The sequence below is a fragment of the Eptesicus fuscus genome, chromosome 13, assembly GCF_027574615.1.
Source record: "Eptesicus fuscus isolate TK198812 chromosome 13, DD_ASM_mEF_20220401, whole genome shotgun sequence".
NCBI classification, from domain to species: Eukaryota; Metazoa; Chordata; class Mammalia; order Chiroptera; family Vespertilionidae; genus Eptesicus; species Eptesicus fuscus.
In genome coordinates, this window is record NC_072485.1 from 53,688,701 (window position 1) to 53,709,333 (window position 20,633).

Below are 20,633 nucleotides of genomic sequence, written 5' to 3' on the forward strand. Positions count from 1 at the left end.
CGGACCAAAGGGTCCTGTGTTCGATTCCAGTCACGGGCACATACCTTGGTTGCAGGCTCCTCCCCAGGCTGGGGAGCATGCAGGAGGCAACCTATCAATGTGTTTCTCTCACATCAATGCTTCTCTGTGTTTCCCTCTCTCTTCCACTCTCTCTCTAAAAATCAGTGGAAAAATACCCTTGGGTGAGGAAAATAATAAATAAATAATAAACAAATAATAAATAAATAAATAAATAAATGCATGTATGTATGTATGTATGTATGTATGTATGTATGTATGTTTGACCAAAGAAAGTCATTGTAGATTACTGGTAGTCTTTGTAAATAACTCAAAGATTCGAGTAGTGAGAAAAGGCAGATCACAGAGAGCCTAATTTCTTAAATTAAATGCAATAGTCATTCAACAGTTTCATAGAAAACACACAGGACTTCTGGAGAAAATTAAAGGGACTAGATGAACACATAACAGAGTATTTCCAAACCACTAAAGTAAAAGATTATTCCCAAACTGTTAACCACACCAACATGATGATATAATGGCATAGGTAATTTCTAATAAATGCAATTTGCATACTAAGTCATCCAAATTGTCTCCTATTTTAAATGCCCAGTGAAAAATATGAGTTTTAAAAATCCAGTTAAGAGTAATCTTTGCAGGGAAGAAAAGGTGGTTCTACTGGTATTTTTCTTCTTTTTTTCCCCCTAGAGTATTCTGCAGAAAAGAAATTCTGGTTAAAAGGTAACATAAAGAAAGACAGTTTTAATGAAATATTACCAATACTCTAGAAAATCTAGTTGAATATTAAGTCCATTAAGTAACATTAAAATAATGTACCTACTCAAAAATTATCTGGAAATCCCAAACTCTGCTTTGCTTAAAGCAAATCACACTGGGGAAAATATGGGATTCAGAATAAATTCCCATGGTGGTGATCTACTTTCCCTTCTTTTGATAACATATCTCATCCCCTTAGCCACTTCCACTTTTCCCTTTCAGGGCTTTTTCTATCTGGTGTTGGCTGAGAGGACTCCATTTCGTCTTTGCTAGCAAGACCATTAGATTATGAAATCTAACCTATCATGGTTGTATTTCCTGCCTTCAAAACCTCATCTGCAGTGGAAGAAAAGGAAGACAGAAGGATAGAAAATTAGAAAACAGAATCCAAAGGGAGGAGGGATCCTTACAGTATATGAATTCCTAGATCTGGCTGTCACTTATAGTAGCTCTGTCCCATCCTTCCTCTTTCTGCTATATCAGCTTGTAAACCAATACATAATCTTTCTTGATTTAAACTAGTTTGAGATGGGTTTTTAGTACTTACTAGAGGCCCGGTGCACGAAATTCGTGCATGGAAAGGGTCCCTAGGCCTGGCTATTGATTAGGGCCGATCAGGGCCTTCCTTCCCTTGGCTGCCAGCTGTGGGCTGCCGGCCGGGGCCTTCCTTCCCTGGCTGCTGGCTGCCAGCCAGCTGGGGCCTTCCTTCATTCCACGCCACCCCCTGGTGGTCAGCGCACATCATAGCAAGCAGTCGAACTCACAGTCAGTCAAATTCTCCAGGGGACAATTTGCATATTAGCCTTTTATTATATAGGATAATGGAAGTCCAGCTAATACAGTAATATAATGGAAAGAAAACACACTGAACCAGAGGCAAAAGAAACCTAGAGGACTAGTTTGGTAAGCTTGGTAGGTAACTTCTCTGAGTCTCAATTCCCTCATCTATAAAGAATATTAGGCAGATTTAAGATTAAAAGAACGTTTTAGAAATGCATTTTTTTAACCTTCAGAAAATATACTTGCTCCTCTAATGGCGCCTGTTATCTCTTACATAAGTATGACAATATTTTGAATGCTAGAAAAGTATGTAGCAAAATAAAGTGTCCCTAAAACAACAAAAAAAAAGGCATTATCTAAGTGTACTGAAACTTGAATGTTTAAGTCATAGTTTCACTGGTTAATAGATTATCAGACGTCTACAGCATGACTTCAATCTTTCTTCTAAATACTCAAAAACGTAACAGATAAGAATACAGGTTCAATTGTAGTTTGTTTATGTTCCAATTAAAATTTTAAGCCGAAACCGGTTTGGCTCAGTGGATAGAGCGTCGGCCTGCGGACTCAAGGGTCCCCAGGTTCAATTCCGGTCAAGGGCATGTACTTTGGTTGCGGGCACATCCCCAGTAGGGGGTGTGCAAGAGGCAGCTGATCGATGTTCCTCTCTCATTGATGTTTCTAACTCTCTGTCCCTCTCTCTTCCTCTCTGTAAAAAATCAATAAAATATATATTTAAAAAATAAATAAGTAAATAAATAAAATAAAAATTTAAGCCACAGGAATAAAGTGATTAAAAACGTAAAGAATTTAGAATTATTAGCACTAAGTTAATTTTCAATAAACTTTTAAGCAAGCATTTAATAAAAAATAATATTTAATTTAGAAAAGAAATTTCCTTACTTTGTAATGGATTGACAAAAAGCTGCTACTTCCTCGTTCTGCACTTCAATTTCTTGTAGAAGAGAACTTCCAGTTGGCAAACTACTGGTCCCATTTGGGTCTTTCTGTAATCAAAACAGTATTTTTATTTTAAAAGTAAAAGATCCCCAAAATGCTAAATAGCAGCACAGTACAAACACATTTTTACAAAGATATGGAGGTAAAATAAATGACATTAGTAACAGTTTTAAATTATGGACTTTTCTATCCATAAAAGTAATGCCAACTAAATTTTATTTTAAAGTTCATTGGTTTTATTTGCTCAAAAAGTAGAAAGATGCTGTTCTTTGTGTTGATTAGTAAGAATGGAATGCTAGCCTGGCTGATGTTGCTCAGGGGTCGAGTATTGACCCATAACCAAGAGTTCCCCGGTTCGATTGGGCAGATGCCTGGGTTGCTCGATTCCCAGTAGGAGGCAGCTGATTAATGTTTCTCTCTCATTGATGTTTCCATCTCTCTCTCTCCCTCTCTGAAATCAATAACAATATATTTTAAAAAATGGAATGCTAAAAACATTATCACTCAAATTCTTCCTGAAATGAACACAAATTTAACAGCTGAGTGAAATTGAAGGACTAGCCCTTATTTCACGAAAATGAAGAGAGAACCCTATTTGAGACTTCCCTAATAAACCAGGAATTCTATATACAGGGTGGTGCAAAAGCAGGTTTACAGTTGTGAGTACACAAAACAGAGTTTATTCTTGTATTATTATTTATTAATTATTGTATTATTTTCCATACGAACAGTAAACCTATTTTTGCTCCACCCTGTATTTAACTTAGGCCTTCAATTCCAACAAAGCAGCTGGTTCTTTACACAAGAGCATGAGATCTAGGAGTTAGTGGACATTTTCTATGATAATAAACTTATACAAACAACCCGATAGTCCTTCAAAAGTTAAGTTTATGTCTGATTGAAATTTGTGTGCAACATTTAGGAGATAAATTCACCACCCAAGCAAAGCCAAATAGCAGAGTTCATAAGTAAAGGCATTTTGGTTACTACATAAAAATACTTAATTTGGCACAAATTTTAAATGTAAATTTCCATTAAAATTAGAATTAGAACATTCAACAATTAAAAATTAAGTGAATCAGTCCTAGCAAGTTTGGCTCAGTGGATAGAGCAAAGGCCTGCAGACTGAAGGGTCCTGGGTTCGATTCCAGTCAAGGGCACATGCCTGGGTTGCGGGCTTGATCCCTAGCTGGGGGAGTGCAGGAGGCAGCCAATCAATGCTTCTCTCTCATCATTGATGTTTCTATCTCTCTCTCCCTCTCCCTTCCTCTCTGAAATCAATAAAAAAAAATATTTTTTAAAAAGTAAGTGAATCAGAGTACCGGGTATAAACATCAAGAGTTGTAATAGATTTCAATAAACATTTTGTCAGAAAATTAAACTGAAAACTTAGGGCAATAATTCCTTCACGAATTGTCTTCTTTTAAAACGTGGCGGAGCCCTTTCTGCTAGAATGTGATATGAGCATTTCGGGAACAAACAAGTCTTGAGTTCCAGAAAATTGCAACTAAAAATAACAAAGCTTATGGGAAAAACAGAGTTAAGGCTGATTACTCAAAATCATTGTAACTTTATAACCAAAACCCCAACTAACACAATAAAAAGACCTTATAAAAATACTAGTACAATTAAGTCTCCACTTAAATTTGTACCTAGCATTATCCTGGAGTTCCTGCCTCCTCGTTTATATCATCTAGACTATAGATTTCTTCAATTAACAAAGTTATTAATGCAAAGAAAATGTCTTCACAACAGTTTATGTATTAACTGCTTCACCAGAGAGCTTAACATTGTAGAATATGAAACCATTCTTAAAGCTACTTATCCAACTACCATTTTTACTAAATAACACTTCTGTAAGATTTTCAGTTTTCCTTAATATTTTCTTATATTACTAATACTTTCTCTTTGTCAGAAAGTCTGTTCTTGATTGTTTTAAAATGTTAATATGCTGGTAAAGATCATGTGTGAACTAATGCTACTTCCCCATTATACTGACATCAATCTCATATTTAACAATTACATCCACTAATTTGTGTTACAGAAAAAAAGCACTGGAGCAAACAGACCATACTATCCTAAAAAACTGATATTTGATGTTTCTAACAAATCCTTTGGTCTGACATTCCAACCTTGTCATAACCTAATCCAATCATTTTTCTGAGAACTTCCTAAATGATTTCTATGTTCCAGTTAGCTTGAATCATATCCTGTTCCTAATAAAACACAAATGAGCTATCCTGCCCTCTGAAACTTTTGTCTTCAATGCCTTCCTCGTAAATTTCCCTCAGCAGTAAAAAACAAAAAACAAAAACTTACTAATTTTAAGGTCTAACAGAATGCCACTTCATTTATAATGCCTTTTTATATTACTCAGTATGAAGCAATTCTTTCCTCCTAGCTCTTTAAGTACTTACTTTGCCTGAACCAAACACTGCATCATTATATCCTATTTAATATTTTTCCTAATGTGAAAGCTCCTTAAAGATAAAAATCAAATTTTACTGAATTTTATACTTTTTGTAGAACTTTATATCTAGTTCAGAAGGCACTCAACCATTGGTTCAATTTGTTGAATGTTTTGCTTCCTCTAAAAAAAAGTTAAGTCACTTACCACCTCACACCCATTAGCATGGCTACTATTAGAATGGCCCGGATGGTGTGGTTTAGTGGTTGAGTGTCAACCCATGAACAAGAGATCCTTGCTTCGATTCCCAGTCAAGGCACATGTTGTGGGCTCGATCCCCAGTGGGAGGTGTGCAGGAGGCAGCTGATTGAGGTCTCTCTCTCATCAATGTTTCTATCCCTCTCCCTTCCTCTCTCTCTAAAATCAATTTTTTTAAAAAGACACTTTCTTAAAAACAACACAGGAGACAAATGTTGGTGAGGATGAGAAGACAAAAGAATCCTTATGCACTATTAGTAGTAATGTAAAATGGTACAGTCTCTGTGGAAAAACAATATGGTGGTTTCCCAAACAACTAAAAATAAAACTACCATATAACCTCACATTTTCATTTTGGAGTACATACTCAGAAAACTTGAGAGTAGTTCTTGAAGAGATATTAGTACACCCATATTCATAGTGGCATTATTTACAACTAGAGGCCCGGTGCATGAAATTTGTGCCCTGGGGGGGAGGGCGGAGGGGGGTGTCCCTCAGCCTGGCCTGCACCCTCTTGCAGTCTGGAAGCCCCTTGATTGATTGCCCCGTAGAGGGAGGCCCCGCTCACCTGCCACAGCGCCACCGGCCAGGTAGCCTGGGCCTCCCTCTGTGGGGCGATCATGGGGCAATGGTGGGGCTCCCAACAAATCGCATTGCACCTGCCTTGGCTGGCCTGGCACCAGTGGGTGTCATAACATGGTCGTCTGGATAGTCATTCCACTGTTCAGCTGTTCGGTCGATTTGCCTATTATGCTTTTATTATTATAGATAGCTAAAACGTAGAAGCAACCCAAGTGGCCATCAACAGATGAACAGATAAGCAATGTTATAGAAAACCTCTATTTTTGCTTGACCCAATAATCAGAATATTATTTAGCCTTAAAAAATAAATTCTGCAATATGCTACAACATGGATGGACCTGAGGACATTATGCTAAATGAAATAAGCTAGTCACACACAAAAAATACTGTATGGCTCCACTTACATGAGGCACTTAAGAGTATTCAAAAATCAAAAATGGCCCTAACCGATTTGGCTCAGTGGATAGAGCGTCGGCCTGTGGACCAAAGGGGTCCCAGGTTCAATTTCAGTCAAGGGCATGTACCTTGGTTGCAGACTCCTCCCCAACCTGGACTCTGGTCGGGGCTCGTGCAGGAGACAACCAATCAATGTGTTTCTCTCACATTGATATTTCTCTCTGTCTTTCCCTCTCTCTCCCACTCTCTAAAATTCAATGGAAAAATATCCTCGGGTGAGGATTAACAACAATGAAAAAGAGAAAATATATAATGGTAGTTGCCAAGAGTTTGGGTGAAGAAAAATGAGAAGTTGTTTAACGAGTATAGAATTTCAGTTTTACAAGGTAAAAAGAGTTATAAGGATAAATGGTGGTAATGGCTGCACAACAATATAAATGTATTTAATAACACTGAACTGTAATCTTAAAAAAGGCCAAGATGGTAAATTTTGTTACTTGTATTTTAGCACAATTGAAAAAATATTTAGCAATTACTGAGAATTTATTACATGTCTGGCTCTGCTGTAAGCAATTTACTGGTAGATATGTATGTATTATTTATTTCTAACTAAGTCCTAGTAGGTGGATACTATTATCCCCATTTTACAGATTTTTTAAAAATGAGGTATAGAGAAGTTAATTAACTCACATAAGGTCACACAACTAATATATTCAGAGACAGAGCTCAACCCAGGTAGCCTAGCTTCAGAATCACATACTCAATTAACATACCAACCTATCTCTCAAGTCTGGTGAAAAAAAATTAATGCAATGAGAAAAACAACATATAACCTTTGCAGGAGCAATGTTATAGAAAACCTCTATTTTTGCTTGACCCAATAATCATCTTTCCTTCTTTAACTATTTTGCATGTTTTACTTAACAGATTTTGAATCTCCTTAGTGACATTTCTAGATTTTTCAAAAATCAAATGTTGCATTTTTTATAGTGCCATTCATGAATTAGGTCCTTTCTTTCAAGCAGGTTATAAGTTTCAATGGACAGTGACAGAAATAGATTATAATAACTAACTCTCTAGTCATACATTAAGGTAATAATAAGCTCTGGAAAGTTAACTCAAAAGTTCTGTCCACAAAGTAAAATATAGCTGGGTTGCCAATGATTTTGTCTCATACATTAACATTAGCATTTTTATTTTTCTTCACTCTTTTTTAAAAAAGTATATTTTTATTGATTTCAGAGAGGAAGGGAGACAAAGATAGAAACATCAATGATGAGAAAGAATCGTTGATCGGCTGACTCCTGCATGCCTTCTACTAGGGAATTGAGCCTGCAACCCAGGCATGTGTCCTGACCAAGAATTGAACCATGACCTCCTGGTTCATAGGTTGATGCTCAATTACCAAGCCACACCAGGTGGGCTCTCCACTCTTTTTAAAAAATTGTTTTTTAATTTTACACATAGTCTCTCAGCTCTTGCCCCCAATCCTTCTCCACTCTACTCAAACAACCGAAGCATCAAAGTATCTCTTTTCTCCACTGATCTTGCACCCTTTTATGTGGCACTCAAGGCTTTGTATTTTGTACTGCAATTTATGTGCACACACAGCCTGTCTCCCTCTTCTAACTCAAATTCTTTAAGGATGAGTTCTGCAAATGATTAATATTTGTAAACCTCACAATGTATAGCCTCAAATATTTTTCAATGAAAGAGACAAATGATAATCAATAATAACTGCTCATGCTATTATCCAATATATGGAACAAAGAAAAGTCTGTTGTGGAAGATACTGAGTTCTCTAGTAAATATATTAGGCTTAGAAATTTTTTATCATAATCTAGAAATATTTTATTCTAGAAATTCTATTCCAGAGCTAAAGATCTAGATTTGAGGATCATTCATCCAATTTCTGCAATTTCCTACAGGGATATTTATGTCTGCTAATCGCTGTCAGCCTCCATCAGGAACACTGAGAGGGCAATATCCCAGCCAAAGGGGTTTTGGGTCCAAGTTCCATCAAAAGGAGACAGTCTCTTTAGGAGGCTGAGGGTTGCACTCATTGGGAACGAAGCTGGGACATCTCTCTCTCTCACACACACACGAAGAGATTGATTGATTTATTATATGAAATTAAATCATGTAATTATAGAGAGTGACAAGACTGGACCACAGTTGGCAAGCTGGATACCCAAGAGAGACAAAGGCTCCAGTCTGAATCTGTCAGGCTCAAGATTCAGTAAGAGCCGATGTTTCAATTTGGATCTGAAGGCAGAAAAAAAATCCATGTTCCAGCTCAAAGGCAGTCAGACAGGAAGAGTTCCTCATGGGCAGTAGGATCAGCCTTTTTGTTTTATTCAGGCCTTCAACTGATTGGACAAGTCCCACTCATATTAGAAAAGACAATATGCCTTTATTCAATCTACTGATTCAAATATTAATCTCATCCAGAAACATCCTGACAGACACTCAGAATGTCTGACCAAATGCCTAAGCACTCCATGGCACAGTCAAGTAGACACATAAACTTAACCATCACAGCCTCTCAACCACAAAGACCCACGGAGTCACATCACTATGAAAGTCTAAACCAGTAGTTTTTAAATTCTGTATCTTGGAGCCCAAAGAATAAAGCACTAAACAAGAGAAAACAGATAACAAATATTAAAGACAGCCAAGAACAAAACTTTAGGCAAATGCCTAAGTTTAGAAGCTAGACAAAGAAAAGGAGTCAAAGATCATAGGATGAAAAATAGGAAGTATGACTAGGGCAACAGAAGAGAAGTTTAAAAAAAAGCATGTAGTCAATTGTTGGCAAATGAAACAAAAGGGATGGACAGTGAATTCTGTCACTAGATTGGCAATTAATAGTCATATTACTAGAAATAAGTTTCTGCAATATGATGAGAACAATAGAGGACAGAGAAAGACTGGAAAGGCAGTAAGTACAAATTCCCTTATAAAAAATAATGGTAGAAAATACTTTGAGGAAACAGGAAAGGGAAGGAATTATCTCTTTCCTCAATCCAGAAAGAAGGGCAGATCTGAGGTGGGCAAGTACATACAAAGATAGCCTTGACCTCAACATTTAAAAAAAAAAAAAAGGGCTGAAACCGGTTTGGCTCAGTGGATAGAGCTTCGGCCTGCGGACTCAAGGGTCCCAGGTTCGATTCCGGTCAAGGGCATGTACCTTGGTTGCGGGCACATCCCCAGTGGGGGGTATGCAAGAGGCAGCTGATCGATGTTTCTCTCTCATCGATGTTTCTAACTCTCTATCCCTCTCTCTTCTTCTCTGTAAAAAATCAATAAAAAAAAAAAAAAGGTAATGAGGTCATCTACTAGAAGAGAGGTGGAAAGGGTTCATTAGGGGATTAAGGAAAGCAGTGAAGATTTGAAATGATTCACAAAAACTTATCAGTACTGATAAGTTTTTGTGAATCATTTCAAAGCAGTGAAATGATTTTGTGAATCATTTTGTGAATTATTGTAAAGCAGTTATAAGAATATGGGAAAGCTTTATGCCTACAAAAGTCCAAGGTTCATGCCACATTACCCCAAAATTAGATGGAACACAATACTAAATTTTTAATAAATATACCGTAAGCATTAAATATATATGTTACTATTCAGAACTTGGTTACTTCCTTGTTGGAATTTTTTAAAAAAGAATCCTTTTATTATCCTTTATTTATTTTTAAATGTATTTTTATTTATTTCAGAGAGGAAAGGAGAGGGAGAGAGAGATAGAAACATCAATGATAGAGAGAATCATTAATTGGCCACCCTCACTGGGGATCGAGCCCTGCCCAGAAATCAAATTGTGACCTCCTGGTTCATTCGTCAACATTCAACCAGTGAGCCACACCAGCTGGACTTCCTTATTGAAAATTTTTTTAAATGTTACAGAAAAGACTGCAGTAACCTATCCCAATAGAGTACTAGATAATGAAAATCATGTTTTGTTCAAGTTTCCCTCACCTTTAAAATTAATAATAGACAATGGGAATATAAGTTTATAACATTAATATAATTAACTTTTAGAAAGAGTAAATATCCACAGAACTTTGCAGAACCACTTCTATGAAAATAATTTAATTCATTACTCAAATGTATGAAATGTGCTCAAAATAGCTAAATATATAGCTATTAACTCAAAATCCGATTTAAATTTAAATTGCCATAAGACAGTTTTAAGTAGTATTCCTTTTCTTGGTTTTGTTCACAAAACATTTGAACTAAAGTATTTAGATTATTATTAACAAAACAAGACACTAAAAGGAAATAGGAAGTAAGCTTGCTGAGTAAGAAGAAAAACACCCTTCTGAGTTTTCACCACAAAGCATAAAATTCTAACAGCTTTGAAAAGAGTAATTAAGTAAATCTAACTAAAAAGAACAGACTTCACAATCTTATTTCCCAACAAAAAATATAAACCTCAGAGGAAAGCTTTTAATTAGAGATGAATAGTGTATGAAAAATTAAAAGCTCCATCTAATATTTGTGACACAAACTTCCAACACTACTAGTGTTCTATTTGCCTTCCCCTTTTTGGCCTAAATGAAACCAAACTTTATCTTCTTATACACAAAGAAAATGATTAAATCTTGTGTTAATAAAGGGCTTAGAATTTTTCTTTAAATATAGAAATCCTTTTCCCAACATTTGTAATAGGTGCACACCAAACTTCTGATTATGGCCTTCAGTAATTATGCATTAACAACCTATTGGCTACTTTTATAAATACCTTTGTTGACATTTACCTATAATACCTGTCTCCCTGAATTTTCTTCCCTTATTTTACTTTTAGGGACAATAAATTTTAAAATTAAGTTACTAAATTGAATTTCTCAATTCACAGAGAAATATATAAATAAGATTTGCTTAATTTTCAAGTTTTCTATAAAATATTTAACTTTCAGCACCTGCTATCTACCACTTTTCTCTATGAAAATTTAACACAATGCTTGCTACTTAATGTAGCACAAAGTAACATGCTTAATATAGTTAATATATTGAAAATTTTAGTATATCACTATTTTATCTTTATTAGAATACTGTGGGCCTGGCTGTGTAGCTCAGTTGGTTAGAGCACAGTCTTATACACCAGAGGATAGTGAGTTTGATTCCTTGTCAGGGCACATACCCAGGTTGTAGGTTTGATCCCAGGTTGGGCACATGCAGGAGGCATCCAAACAATGTTTCTCTCTCTCACTTTCTCTCTCTCCCTTCCTCTCTGTAAAATTTAAAAAAAAAAAAATTGTAATTATAAAAGCAAAATACAAATCTGCAATTAGGTATACTATATTTGGAAAGGTAAAGTCTAAACCCTGCTGCCTCTCTTCTGAGGGAAGACATCCTGCCCAGCCGCCCTTAACTAATTTTTCCAGATAGTAAGACTATATGAACTCAACAACTACACCATATAATTCTACATAATAAAAGGCGAATAATATGCAAATCGACTGAGCGGCTGCTATGATGTGCACTGACCACCAGGGAGCAGACGCTCAACGCAGGAGCTGCCCCATGGTGGTCAGTGTGCTCCCACAGGGGGAGCGCTCTGCTCAGCCAGAAGCTGGGCTCAGCGCTGGTGAGTGCAAGGGCGGTGGTGGGAGTCTCTCCTGCCTCCAAGGCAGCACTAAGGACCCCTCAGCGGACATCCCCCAAGGAGTCCCGGACTGCAAGAGGGCACAGGCCAGGCTGAGGGACACCCCACGCCACCCCCCCCCCACCTTGTGCACGAATGTCATGCACCGGGCCTCTAGTAGACTATATTTCCATTCCTCCTTTTTATCCATATAGGTGATTAAAGAGAGTCCTTTAAATGGCTTTTCTCCTGTCTCTCCGGGGTTATCCTCCTTCCCTCCCTTCTTGCCATTCATTCATGGTTAAAAGCGATAAAACAATATAATGAGGAACAATATAACAATAATAAAAAATAAAATGAGAATTTCTATAATGGAGTTAAAACCACAAGTCCTTGTTTACCGTGAAAAATAAGAGATAAGAAAAAGTAGGGCCACCTATAAGAAGACATGGAGAAACAGATAAAAATTATTTTAAATGCCTATCAGTGATAGTCAGATTCTTGATTGGAAGTTCTTTCAATTTATAATCCTTGAAAAAATAACAGTAACAGCAAGCAATTTTTCAATTGACCAAAACACATTTAATCCTTTACCATACAGTTTAAGAGTCACAGCACACTTAAGAACAAGAAAATAAGATTCAAAATGAAAAATATTTTTACCTAATAAATTATGCACACAAATATGAATTTTGTGTTACTACTAAATTTGAGAAGTTAATTAAAACAAAACAAAACACAAAACTGTACCTGAGATATTTGGCTCTGAGTTGTTCGAATATTTAAAGATTGGCTTCTTGTTACCATTGCCCCAGAAAGAGATTTTCCATTCACCTTTCTTTCAATGTGACAACTTGCTAGTGATCTCTCTTCGAGAAGAACAGCATCCCAAGGATCCTCTGCTAGCAAACCTGGAACATTTTTCTCTTCTTCATAGTCTAATACCTCCACACTGTCCACCTTAGGCTTACTTAGAGGATCCAAGTCTAACCAGTCAAATTTACTGATATCTTCAGACTTGGGAGATACCTGTAGATTGCTGATTGTAGCTTTTGAATTTGTTATCTCCAAATCAGTCCTTGCTTTTCCATTTTTTAAAAATGCTGATGTACTAGCTATTTTGTCAAACAGCTTTGCCATGTCAGGACTGACTACTGGACGACAGATAGGTAAGCTTCCTTGTGGATGAAACTGTGTGACCGATGTCAAAGGATATGAAAAATATGGGGACTGTCCTGGAAGACTTAAATATATAGGTTCTGTGGTTGGAAAAGTAGGCATCCTTGGATTAAAGCCGTTTTGGAATGCAGTCTGTTTACTACTACAAGTTGACTGATAAATAGAAGGTAAAGTATAAGTGGAAGGCCCAGATAAACCAGTTGGCCACTGTCCCCTCTGAATAGTAGGTCTAAGATACAGCTGTGCTGAAAACGAAGGGCTCAGAACAGGAGTAACTGGCATTGCAGGTGTTTTCCTTGTCTCAAAACTGTCATCTAGCAATAGTTTCTCCAGTTCAGCTTGAGTTAGCTTTTCTACATCAATATCAACTGCTCTTTTTTGAGTATCTGATTCAGGAAACACCATGAGGTCATAATCCTGTTTGTTATAAGCTTGTGCTCTTTGTCTGGTGCTGCTTGACAACTCAAAGCCTCGCTGATTATCAGTTACTTGTCTATCTTTCTGCAGTTTTGCTAAAGCCTCTGCTTCCATCTGTAACGCTTCTTCTTTGTCCACATCTTTTGTTCTTGTTGGGTCCAGATGTGAAGATGAACATTGCTTAAATCCATTGTTGCTGGATATTTGAGCCATGTCCACTTAACAGACCAACCTTCTCTTCCTCTAATCTATTTTTTTCTTGTAGCTGCCAATAGCAAGACCTATACACAAAAATAAACATAATACTCAATTAAAATTTTTAAACACAAATTTTATTTTTAACCTAGTTCATATAATTTAGTTATGTCTTAAAGCCACTTACAAGCACACGACCAAATAAAATAAAATGAAGTTAGGGTGAAAGAACACTTAAAATTTCTTATACACTCACTGTTAGGTTAAGGAAGATATTTAGACATACACGACTGCCCCATTCCCAGGAAAGCTACAACAATAAATGAACTCAACAAGCTTCCACTTCAGCTGTCACAATAGCTACCATAAACCAGTGGCACTTCTGCCAGAATCTTGACATGAAATGGCTTAAATGCTAATCACATTTGCAAGAGTTCCAACAGGTTTTACTGTTATGTAAATAGCAAATCAAAGAGAATTTCAATCTTTTGCTATTTGTTAAACTACTCAAAAGCCAATTAGCAATAAAAGTACTCAATACCTACTAAATAAAATTAAGAAACTAATTGTCTATCAAAATATCATATGAAAAACTATTGAGTTTATCACATAGTTTTGATCATACTTCTATTCTGATTATCTTTAATTAAAATAGTTATAATACTAAAATTTCTCCTTTTCAAATTACTAAAATATTTATTCAGAAGACAGCTTATTAAACTTTCTCATAGATCAGTTTTTTTTTTAATTTATACTTCTCTGTTTAAGAGAAACACTTTATTCAGATCGAGATTACCCTGTGAAGTAACAGGACCAATTAAAGGGTTAGTTATCTACTGTGTAACAGAGGGCACATTTCCTGCTTTAATCAGTATAATACAGGTGTTAAGTGTGGGTTCTGGAGTCAGACCACCTTGATTTATGAGGCGGTAAGACCTTGGGCAAATGAAAACTTTTCCATGCCTTAATTTCCTAACTTCTAAAATGAAAAAAGTATCTACTTCTTAAATTATAAGGATTAAGTGAAACAATGCAACTCAAAGTATTTACCAGTGGCCTTGAGTATAAGCACTAAATAAATGGCACCTATTACTGAGCTAATCTAGTATGAGATATACCTAATTTGAAGACTTAGAAACAAGAGAGCTCCTGTTTACACCCTTTTTCTAGCACAGTGCTTGTCTACAGTATACACTTAATAAATATTTAATGAAAGGACATAGGAAAACACCCAAAGCAAATTCAAATTAATATAACACAAATGAAAATCCTAAGTGTTGAGGTAATACTAAATTTTAAAAGAAAGTATTAGTGATGAGAACATGAAGAAAGAGGTATCCAAGGAAGACATCCTTCGCAATTCTTTTATACAATTACTAGAGGCCTGGTGGGATTCCTCGGCCTGGCTAGCGGGAGATCGGGAAACCGGCTCTCTGACGTCCCCTGAGGGTCCTGGATTGGGAGAGGGCGCAGGCCAGGCGGAGGGACCCCACAGGTGCATGATTGGGGCCTGGGAGGAACCGCAGGAAGGCTCTAGGGTGTGTCTGACCCATCTCCCAACTCGCCCAGTCCCGATCAGCTGGACTCCAGCAGCAAGCTAACCTACCTATCGGAGCGTCTGCCCCCGCAATGGTCAGTGCGTGTCATAGTGACTGGTCAAATGGTCGGACACTTAGCATATTAGGCTTTTATTATATAGGATAGCTGAATTTGAGGCATTTCACTGAAAAGCTATTCCAAATTTTTCCCTCTGTGGTAGACCACAAACTAGGAACAATGTACACTTAAAATTTGTACACTTCATTATATGTAAATGTTTTATCAAAAGAAAAAACTGAACACAAATATTGACTCTTGCTAAATATGCACAAAGTAATTAGAGGAAAGTACTAATATCTACAATTTACCTTGAAATGCATCAAAAAATAGGATGAATTGATTAATGGAGAGATAACAGATGAATATGTGATAAGGGAAGTAGGGGAAAATGTTAGCAGTAAAGTCTAGGTGGTAGATATACGGGTAGTCACTTTGAAATTGTTTCAACTTGGCTAGATTACTGAATATTTCCAAAATAAATTGCTGAGTGCAGGGGGAATAGGCACAAATTCTTCCCATTCCAGTCTACACTGCCCTTTGCAATGTGACTTTACTGCTCCTCCCATAAGGAGGTGGGGTCTACTTCGTTACTTCATCTAAGCTGGTTTTGTGACTTTTTTTGACCAAAATAATATGAAAGAAGTGACACTGTGGAAGTTCTCAGTCAGGGTCATAAAAGGCCAGTGCTTCAGCTCTTCCTTTTTTGAGTGCAGCCACTGCCATGTGAATACTTATAAAGAATGAGAGCCAGGAAAGAGAGGCCCTGGCAATAACCAGCACCAACCACCAAACATGTGAGTGAAGTCACCCTCTTAGACCATCCATCCATAGTCCAAATGACCACACCCACATGAGTGACCCAAGGCATGACCAGCAAAAGAAACCACCCAGCCTAAGTTCCAGCCAAACTGCTAACCCACATATCATTTTGCAATGGTTTGTTACACAGCAATAGAAACTGATAAACCTTTTATTTTCACTTTTAGACCACAAAACTGAAGTTACTTACCTATTTAACAATAAATTTCTGTTTTAACCAGGACAGCTACCACCCTACCTTCCCTTTACAATTCAGAGAGTGAACAGTTCCCTTTTTCTTTCTAAAACTGCTCCCTTTGCTAATATCCTTAATCCCACTAAATTCCCCTACTTCTTTATGATGATTGCTTCCTTTGCATTATTAATTTCTCCTTTACTTGCTTTTCTGCTCCTCTGCCATAAAAATGTTCAAGTTTTCTCCATACTGAGGGGAAAATTTCTCAACATTCTCTTTTAGACTCCAGTAGCTTCCATTTCCATTTTCTCCTTTCAGGGCCAAACATTTCAAATGAGTCCTTTCTTTACTCATTCTGTCTTAGAAAAAAGTCTACTTGTCCTTTAGGGCCCAATTCAAATACAGCTTTTTGCCTGAAGCTTTTCTTAATGCAGCTCCTATCAGAATTCATCTTTTTACTAGTAACTCAACTAATAATTCTTATCTTTATTTTGTAGACTTTTATGCTGCTTTTGCCTGCTCGGTATCCTTTCTTCTGGTAGTGGTATCTATAATTTCCTTTTTGGAAACTACTTATCTCCCTTTTATTCCATCTAGTTTGAATAGGGCTGGACTACTTACATCCCAACACATCTTCCCCAACCACTCCAGAGGATCCAAGACTAGCCAATCAGAGTTAAACCAGGATTTCTGAAACGCTGTACAGGAAGCTCATCGTTGAGGTTGCTAAGCTGAAAGGGTGTAAGCCTAACACTGCTGTGACTATCTTTGCCTCCACTTGAGGAGATGCTACCTGAGAATGTGTATCCAAGCCAGAAGAGAGCAAAGATAAATGAGGCAGATTCTGAATATTACATTAAGCATATGGATCTAACCCATATTCAAGGCCAGTATTTTCATTTATGTGAGGCAATAACTCTTTGCTTAAGTCATTTTAAAATTACTTTCTGCCATGATAACCAAAAATATCTTTATTAACACAGAATCTGTAACATGCATGTCCACCTAATTGACTAAAATATACTTCTTAAGTGCAGAGGCCTACTTTGCTCATGTTTTTCTTCCCTACAACATTTAAAATCACCTTGCTTAATAAATATGGAACTAAGTTTAATGAACATGTGTGTTAACAGGAGGGAATAGGACTAATGAACAGTCCTGAAAAAGGGATTTCAGATAACACAAGAGTATGGAGGTTTTATTGGAGAAATGAGTCAAGTGTAAATCGCCTGTTACTGAACACCACAACACATTGCCTATTTTTTTTCACAAAATCAGATGGATAAGAACAAAATAACAATTTACAAAGAGATAAAGATTCATCTTCCACAAGCATAATGACATCATTATTTATGTATTCTCCTGGCTCCCATATTTAATAATAATATGACATAGTTCTGAAAGAGGATCTGGATTTTTTTAAGTGAGTTTGAGATACAGTTTATTCAATGGAGAACATGCTTATTGCAAGTATTTCAAATTAATGTTATTTCTCATTTACTAACAAAGGTATAAAATTAATTGCCTGAAATACATTTTAATAATGAATGTGGTGTTTCACATTATCAATTCATTTGCTTGCTCAATCCCTGGTACCAACCCAAAATAGTATGCTAAAGTATACAAAATAGTATGCTAAAGTAAGTATATGCTAAAGCAAATTCAACTCAGTGATAGTGATCTATTAGCAGCTAAATGACCATACTTTAGTTTTCCATGTGAATACTCAAATGATAAAAAGGACTTTAAAATTTGTCCAAAAGTAACTCTGTGCTTCAGCTATTTTCCTGGGGCTGCTGTACTGACATGCTCCATTAATTTTTAAAAATGAAACTTCATCTGATGACAAACATTTAGCAGGAAATAATTTCCTGCATGCTAATTCAAAATGAAAACGTCAATGCTAATGTTCTCCTAACTCAAACTGGGAAAGACAATATAAGTAGTGTTTGAATGATGACTGTACACCATCTGCCAAAAATTTCCCAACATAAAGTAACCCAGTAATGAACTCAAGGCCATAGCTACTTTAAATTCTTCAAAAGAGGCAATTAAGCTATTCAGTTAAACTTTTGGATACCAAAAGAATTAGTTTAAAAGCTCTTGGCTTCTTCTGTGGTAGACATTCATTTAGAATTTAAATTTAAATCTCAGGAAAAAAATAAAGCAAGCCAGCCCTGCTACCCATCTAAATGCTCTCCCATCTTAAAATTAAAAACAAAACAAAACAAAAAAAACACACCTAAGAATATGGAGAATCAATGATTTAAGTTCAACAATACAAATATATCTTGTCTACAATGAAAGAAAAAAATAAATTATGGTACCTCCCTGGAATTGAATATTATGCCACCATTAAAAATAAATTTATGAAGACTATAATAACTATGGAAAATATTTGTTAAAATTGTAGCACCCTAGCCAATTTGGCACAAGTGGATAGAGCGTCGGTCTATAGACCAAAGGGTCCCAGGTTTGATTATGGTCAAGGGCACATACCTCGGTTGCAGGCTCCTCCCAGGCCCAGGCCCAGGCCCTGGTCAGGGCTTGTGCAGGAGGCCACCAAGCAATGTATTTCTCTTACATCAATATTTCTCTCTGTCTTTCCCTCTCTCTTCCACTTTCTCTCTAAAAAAAAAAAAAAATCAATGGAAAAATATCCTCGGGTGAGGATTAAAAAAAAAAATTGTAGTAAATATACCTTATGCCAAACATTGCTTTAAGCATTATATTAATTAATTTAATCCTCACAAATTCTATTAAGTAGCTACTATTATTATCCCAAGTATACAAATGAAACTTAAGCACACAAGTTATATTATCTGCCCAAGTTCATAGCAGCTAGTGGTGAAATCAGGACTCAAATTCAGGCAGTTCTAATTCACTATGATATATTTTAAACTTAACAGTTATCTAGAATCATTAAGTGTCTAAACATACCTTATTCATTATAAATATCAAGTTTCTCCTTAATCCTGGGGTTATTTCTATATGGACTAATAGATTTTGTTGTTTCTTTTAATTCTACCATTACGTAGTTATTACTGCTAGTTAGTTATAACATGTATCAATTTATTGGTTAATTTTTTTTATCACCAGATGACTAGCAAGTTTATAATTTCATTGAGGGCATGAATTCTTATTTTATTCATCCTCTACTCACAAACCTACTATAGGTTGAATGAATGCACCAACGACTAGAGAACTTAAGACATCAATCCTTTAACAAAGAAGTTCAAATTCTGAAACAAAAGAACATACTCAGCCTGGCCAGTGTGGCTCAGTGGTTGAGTGTCAAAGATCACTGGTTGAATTCCCAGTCAGGGCACATGCTCAGATTGTGGGCTTGATCCCCAGTAGGGGGCATGCAGGAGGCAGCCAATCAGTGATGTTTCTCACTGATGTTTCTATCTCTCTCCCTTCCTCTTTCTCTCTTTAAAACCAATAAAATAAAATATATTTTTTAAAAAGAACATACTCAAAGAGCTCATTTATTATTAATTCAACTAAATTTGAAAAATCACGTGGTTGAGTTTAGTATAAACAAGTGGTAACAGAAAATATTAACTTGTAAACTAGAAGGGAGATGGCAACAGAAAACTAAAAATAGAAGTGCTCTATCTGTGCTAAAAGGAAAAATTCCATTAGACAAGATAATATTCTCCTATCTCTACTGATTCACGGAGGGAAAAAACTCATCTGACAAAAGAAACCAAATACAGCCGAAACCGGTTTGGCTCAGTGGATAGAGCGTTGGCCTGCAGATTCAAGGGTCCCAGGTTCGATTCCGGTCAAGGGCATGTACCTTGGTTGCGGGCACATCCCCAGTAGGGGGTGTGCAAGAGGCAGCTGATCGATGTTTCTCTCTCATCGGATGTTTCTAACTCTCTATCCCTCTCTCTTCCTCTCTGTAAAAAATCAATAAAATATATTAAAAAAAAAAAAAAAAGAAACCAAATACTTTGGGGGTAGGCACTATACAAATTTGTCAAAAATGGAAGACTGTCCAGGTGTTGGGTGACATCAGGTTAGAGCAGCACTGTTCAATAGAAACAGAATACAAGGCATAATTGAAATTTAAAATTTTTTGTATTTATATTAATGAACATAACAGATAAAATTAATTTTAATATATTTTACTTAATCTAACATATCCAAATTATTTAAATAAGTAACAAATATAAAAATATAAAAGGGATATTTTACATTATTTTTTTAAATATACTTTTATTGATTTCAGAGAGGAGAGATAAGGAGAAAGACAGAAAAACATCAACAATGAGAGAGAATCATTGATCGGCTGCCTCCTGCACACCCCCTACTAAGAATTGAGCCCACAACCTGGGCATGTGCCCTGACTGTAATTGAAATGTGACCTCCTGGTTCACAGGTCAACACTCAATCACTGAACCACACCAGCCAGGCTACATTCTTTTTTTTTTATAGTTAAGTCTTCAAAATCTGGTATATATTTACACTTACCACATTTCAACTTAGACTAGCCACAT

The 20,633-nt window shown here is 36.3% G+C and overlaps 1 protein-coding gene across 1 annotated transcript in view; it reads right to left on the reverse strand.

Moving 5' to 3' along the window:
- PIK3C2A (phosphatidylinositol-4-phosphate 3-kinase catalytic subunit type 2 alpha) overlaps positions 1 to 20,633 on the reverse strand; it is a 92,636-nt gene that overhangs the window by 57,644 nt on the left and 14,359 nt on the right. Inside the window, exons 2-3 of the mRNA XM_008150990.3 lie at positions 12,492 to 13,618; positions 2,455 to 2,558 (exon numbers count right to left, since the gene is read on the reverse strand). Of these exons, the coding sequence (XP_008149212.2) occupies positions 2,455 to 2,558; positions 12,492 to 13,550 (1,163 nt within the window). The 5' untranslated portion in view covers positions 13,551 to 13,618. The remainder of the gene's footprint in view (positions 1 to 2,454; positions 2,559 to 12,491; positions 13,619 to 20,633) is intronic.